The 6,287-nt window shown below is 40.6% G+C and overlaps 1 protein-coding gene across 1 annotated transcript in view; it reads left to right on the top strand.

The window, feature by feature from the left end:
• Positions 1–6,287, top strand: part of abca5 (ATP-binding cassette, sub-family A (ABC1), member 5) — a gene marked incomplete in the record, with an annotated part of 23,469 nt that overhangs the window by 1,994 nt on the left and 15,188 nt on the right. The window contains 6 exon segments of the mRNA XM_014023360.1: positions 888–1,057; positions 1,205–1,397; positions 1,476–1,649; positions 3,319–3,416; positions 5,348–5,574; positions 5,652–5,793. Coding sequence (XP_013878814.1) covers positions 888–1,057; positions 1,205–1,397; positions 1,476–1,649; positions 3,319–3,416; positions 5,348–5,574; positions 5,652–5,793 — 1,004 coding nt within the window.

The raw sequence follows: 6,287 nt of genomic DNA, 5'->3' as shown, positions 1-6,287 counted from the left end.
TGTCCATACATGTCCTGTTAGACAGAGGACTCATGTCCATACTTGTCCTGTTAGACAGAGGACTCATGTCCATACTTGTCCTGTTAGACAGAGGACATGTGTCCATACATGTCCTGTTAGACAGAGGACTCATGTCCATACTTGTCCTGTTAGACAGAGGACTTGTGTCCATACTTGTCCTGTTAGACAGAGGACATGTGTCCATACATGTCCTGTTAGACAGAGGACTCATGTCCATACTTGTCCTGTTAGACAGAGGACTTGTGTCCATACTTGTCCTGTTAGACAGAGGACATGTGTCCATACATGTCCTGTTAGACAGAGGACTCATGTCCATACTTGTCCTGTTAGACAGAGGACATGTGTCCATACATGTCCTGTTAGACAGAGGACTCATGTCCATACTTGTCCTGTTAGACGGAGGACTCATGTCCTGTTAGACAGAGGACTCATGTCCATACATGTTCTCTCAGACAGAGGACATGTGTCCATACTTGTCTTCTTAGACAACAGACTTGTGTGGACAGTGGACACCACAGTTTTGCGTTATTTTCTGTTGAAGTAGCTGCCCAAGCTTTTATTTTGAAAGGATTCTATAAAAACAGCTGAGCTGTGCTGTAGACAGAGATGTCAGAGTAGTTTGGAGTTTAATGGCAGCAGATGAAGGACAGTGTCTCAGATTAGGTCTTCTGTCTTATCTGAGCAGATATTTGTTCAAATACAGATTAGAGGTTTAGAGTTTAGTTCTGTTCTTGTTTACATTTTTAGAGTTGATAAGTGTTCGTTTACTCCTAAATAAATCCTGCTTTGATGAACAGAACAATCGCCTCATGGCTCTGACGTGTAAAAGCTCGGCTCGTTGATTCGCCGTCTCTGTCCTCCTGCAGCCGAGGCCAGCCTGAGTGAGACGTCCTCTCGTCCGTACTTCATCCAGATGAGGAACGCCGGCAGCATGCCGCTGACGTTCAGGAGAGAAGCTGGAGTCTGGGCCCAAACAAAGAGCCTCCTCTACAAGAACCTGCTCATCAAATGGAGAACCAAGCAGCAGAGCCTGCAGGTCTGACCCAGAACTCCTCACATCAAACCGTATATCTGGAACTAGCTGAGACTCGGCTGTGGCTAACACGCAACATAAACTCCAGTTCTTTTGTAAAATCGCACATCAACCATGTCGCGTGTTAATTTGACCYGATTTCTTCCTCAGGAACTGATCCTCCCCCTGCTGCTCCTGGCCCTYCTGATCTTCATCAGCATCCTGAATCCTCACGTTTATTACGGCGGCATCAACACAGTGGAGCTGGACAGTGAAGTCAGCTTCCAGAACTTCAAGGGTCTGGGCTACACCCCCATCACCAACATCACCTCCCACATCATGGAGGAGGTGTCCCAGGCGATCAGTAAGTCTGAGATCTCCATCGCTCCGCCCTGTCCCTGGAGGGMAGGAGGCGAGAGCTGAAACTTTCTGAACTCTGCAGACATGCAGGAACGCCTGGAGTTGTTCACCAGCGAGGAGGAGCTGGAGAACGCCAGCCTGTACGAGCCGTCCAGCTACATCGGCGTGGTGTTCGTGGACGGCTCCGCCACGTCGTACAAACTGCGCTTTCCGTACAACAAGCTGCCCCAGCCCAGCGACTACACCGAGTCTATTGGTAAAATCTTTATTAATCCATGTTTCCATTCTGGTTTTCACAAAGACAWACACATTCAAGATAGGGCTGTGCTGTATGTGATAGATGGTAGAAACCGTATGAAGTTGGTCTATGGTAGAAATTTACCCTCTACCTGTCCTGTCACCAGTTACATCATCACACCTGTGTCAACATGGCTGTGAGTGCAGAGACACCTGAGCAGGAGTTTGAAATATAATGAAGAAATATAGTGTTTTAAAACACACACGTATGTAGAGAATAAATCCTTAACATTTCCCCTCCCGCTGTAGAAAAGTTACGTCGTGTCACAGGATCATTTCCTCCCTCCCGCTGCACRTTGCTAGAGCGAAGCTTTAATAACCGTAGTTTTTAACACCCAAGTTGTCAGAGAAAAAAAATAGTTTTTATGTTTTGTTTCCCAMAGAGATGATAAAAAAAGATGTGGACACTYGTTCAGTCWTAAATCCATCTYCTGCTCTGAGAGCTGCAGAGCAGCAGCCGATAAGTTCAGCAGCAGAAGCTCATTGTATGGCAGGCAGATATTACATTTATTTGGCTTCACCACACTTACATTCCAGTTGTCTGAAATTGTTTTATGACAGGACTATGTGYAGYTTAAGGTCCTGTCACACTATAACATTTTAGAGAACTAAGAATGTTTATAAGATAAGATAAGATAAAACTTTATTGATCCCATAGTGGGGAAATTTCAACATTACAGCAGCTCAAAACAGGACAGGGTGAGATAGAATAAAGAAAGATAAGTAAAAGAAAAACATAAAACACTATACTCGGTATATATAATTTGTGTCTAAATGCCTAATTTTACCTGAAGTACTGGTTATAACATCAACTTAATTTTGATATTGTTGAAAATTTGAGAAAKGTTTTTGTTTGTCGTTGAAACTGTTTTGCAACATATCTAAAACATTCTTTWGTTCTTCTGTTATGTTAATTTACAAAACAGCAAAAATGCTGGGTTTGATTATGATTACAGTTTTCTGCAAAAAAAAGTCTCTTAAAAATTACATTGTCTTTGATTTTTATGATACTTTTCTACCACAATATGTACTATTACTGTGAAGGGATTTAATTTATACCCTGATATGAATTTGAGGTCRTACCGCCCAGCCCTGTTTCAAGATTATCTGCTGTCTTCAAACAAATACATCCTCAAAGTCAATATTTATGCTTTCTTTTCCAGTGAAATTCAGCTTGTCCCATTGCTCGAATCCAGCTGTTAGCTAGCATCTTAGCTTGRGAAAGGTGATTTAAAAAATATTCCTTCCATGATAGCTGCACCGAGTCTCTGCAGTTTTGTGGTAATCCTGGTGGAGTTTGGTGCCGTTTTCTCAAGTTTATTTAAGCTTAAACACAGCTAAGCTGCTCGCTCAGTGACTTCTGAATGATTAGAGAATAAAAGTCTCCAAACACACCAGGAAAAATATCTAGATTTGTCACTAGTTGCTTAAAAAGGCGCTAGAGTTTGAAAACTGGCTAAATTGACACACCGACTACATGCTCGTTTGTACATATTGGATTAATGATGCATTCAGGGACCAAAAAAAAGTTGGATTATTCAGGACCAGAAACAAAATCTGAATTTTTTTTCTTTGTCCAGCCGATCAAGCTGCAGCTTCACAGCCTGTTTGCTCTTGTTCTCCTCCAGGTAGCTGTTACAGCAGCCTGATGAGCTGCGAAGCTGCCAACTACTGGTTGTCTGGTTTCATCCGCCTCCAGTCCCTGATCGACGCAGCCATCATCCAGGTGAGACACACCTGACCCTAACCTTCAGATGCCAGATCTTCAAAAGGTCAAAATCATCCAGATTTTGAAATCCCACTTCTTGCTATCCAGGATCACATAAATCATCTCACTTTTATCCCAGTTGTTGAACTGAATCAATTTTGTCCTGATTTAACTTTTCATGATTACTAAATATGTAAAATGAGCGCTCTAAACTAGACTGCATGTCGCACTGAAGGCTAGAAAAAAAAAACGGTAGAAACACCAACATAAAATCACTTAAAGTCTATTTATTTTAAGGAACATAAACAGAAAATAACACCCTTTTTCTATCATTATCTTATTACCAGTCAGAAAATATCTGCTACACGATAAATAAAAAAAGTGAATAGATGCCATGTGTTTTTAATTTTAAGCTTAATTTTRATGTTAACCTTGAAACAAAAATAAAACACAGACGTTGAGCTTTATTCTGTGGAATGATCAAAATTTGCAGATGAGCGTCCAACATAACACTCGTCTAATTATTTTTTTATTTGGCAACTATTCAGAGGAACATTTTATTGCTACCTCACAGGTCTGTAGTGTAATATAATATAATTTCACCTTACAGTGGTTTCAAAATCAGGTAAAAAAATATCAATAAATAAATGTAAATCTACGACATGATGAATGCTTATCGGGTAAGTTGAAATTTAATTTAAATCACATTTTATTCCTGAAAATCCACCAAACTACTGGGATCAGAATAATCCAAGGTTTGATCCAGATCAAAACCAGGATTGGATTATGTGATGTTTGATTTCAGAATCTGTTTTTTGGTTTTAAACAATCCATTATCCGAAATCTGATTGGATTACCTTTGAAAAACTGGCCTTTAGGCTTTAAAGGGATCCATGATTACTTGTAACTTTAGATGTTATTTGATAAATCTTTACTTAAACTGTAAAACAAAGACAGGAAATATTTTAAATACTGTAGACTGTTTAGTTTTTATACATTTTTAAAAATATATCATCACACAGACTGTCATGTTATTAATGCTGCAAAGCTTACTGGGTAATGATGACGTAGACTAAGTTTTCTGGTGCGAGCTCTGATCCACGTTAATCTTGAACAATGTCTGACGATCAAAACTTTTAAATAAAACCAGAGCACCTTGACAGAGAGGAGGAGGTAGAAATATTGATTCTCTTCTTACCTTCAAATCACAGCTCAAAACTCATCTGTTTAAGTTAACCTTCTGACTTTAATTTCTTAGTTATTTTCTATTAATTTTAGTGTTTTTATTGCCATTTTATTGTTAATATTATGTTTTTAATGTTGTAAAGTGTCCTTGGGTGTCTTGAAAGGCGCTAACAAATAAAATGCAATATTATTATTATTATAAATGACAACAGAGCTGCTTCATGGAAGGAGATCTTCAGTTTAGCCTGTTAGCTTTCGCGTTAGCGCCGAGCTAATATCGTTAGCTCAGGAACTCTGGCCATATATATTAAAGATTCAAGAGTTTTATTGTCAAATGCCCAGAATATAAGCAGTTACACTGTGCAATGAAATTCTTACTTTGCAGTTCCTCCATTTACCGACAATAAATAAAGAGATAATAAATAAAGAGATAATAAATAAAGTACAATAGAGTACAAAAAGTATATATCAATAAATATGTGGTGTTGTTTTATACGTATATGTGTTAGCTCGGTGAATGTCATCATTAACCCGGTACATTTTGAGGCGTTAAAATAAGGTTTCCATCCGTGTGACAATATATATTTTATAATTTATAAAAACTAAACAACCTACGGTATTTTTCCGGTGTTTGTTTATTAATAAATTTCTAATGTTCCAAGTAATCGTGGGTCACTTTAACAGTGTTGGTATTTTCTGAGTGAAGTTCTCAGGTAATAAATCTTGTTCCTATAATCTGCTGCTGGTCCTCGTTCTGTGTCCAGATGCAGACCAGACGCTCCGTGTGGAACGARCTGAACCTGAACGTTGTCATGATGGGCCAGCCGGGCTCCGTGGAGGTGCACAAGTTCCCCCACGCGCTCATCTCCATCTACCTGGTCCTGGCCTTTACACCCTTTGTCACCTTCCTCATCGTCAACGTGGCGGCTGAGAAGGAGCACCGCCTCAAGGATACCATGACCATGATGGGGCTTTACAACACGGCCTTCTGGTGAGGAATAATCCGGTTCTGGTGTCAGAGAGTCCAAAACGAATGGGTCGTCTATGAGTTCATGTGTCGTCCCGCAGGTTGTCGTGGGGGCTTCTGTACGCTGCTCTGGTGACCGCCATGTCCTTCCTGATGGCCATCATCGCCACGTTCACAGCTCTGTTCCCCAACAGTGACTTCTTCATCATCTTTTCCCTCATCTTCCTCTACGGGATCTCATCTGTGAGTAGATCTTAAACGTCCAGAACAAACGAGACATTTTAAACCGGACGGTTGTTTTTTTTTTTTTTAGGATGTGTTGTAATTATGGGGGCACGATAGTTATCGGCCGATATCAGGGTATTATGACGTCATACTAATCGGTCCGATATCATAACAAACAGAACCAATAATATAYGTACAYGTTTGCCAGCGCGGCGATGAGAATACGTGTTTACTTACCATCGTTGGCCACGGTTTACCATTGTTGGCCACGGTTTACCATTGTTGGCCACTGTTTACCATTTGTTGGCCACTGTTTACCATCGTTGGCCACTGTTTACCATCGTTGGCCACTGTTTACCATCCGTTGGCCACGGTTTACCATCGTTGGCCATGGTTTACCACTCGTTGGCCACGGTTTACCATTCGTTGGCCACGGTTTACCATTCGTTGGCCACGGTTTACCATTCGTTGGCCACGGTTTACCATTCGTTGGCCACGGTTTACCATTCGTT

Source organism: Austrofundulus limnaeus, unplaced genomic scaffold, assembly GCF_001266775.1.
Source record: "Austrofundulus limnaeus strain Quisiro unplaced genomic scaffold, Austrofundulus_limnaeus-1.0 Scaffold364, whole genome shotgun sequence".
NCBI lineage: Eukaryota > Metazoa > Chordata > Actinopteri > Cyprinodontiformes > Rivulidae > Austrofundulus > Austrofundulus limnaeus.
This window is presented reverse-complemented; position numbering and strand designations above follow the sequence as displayed.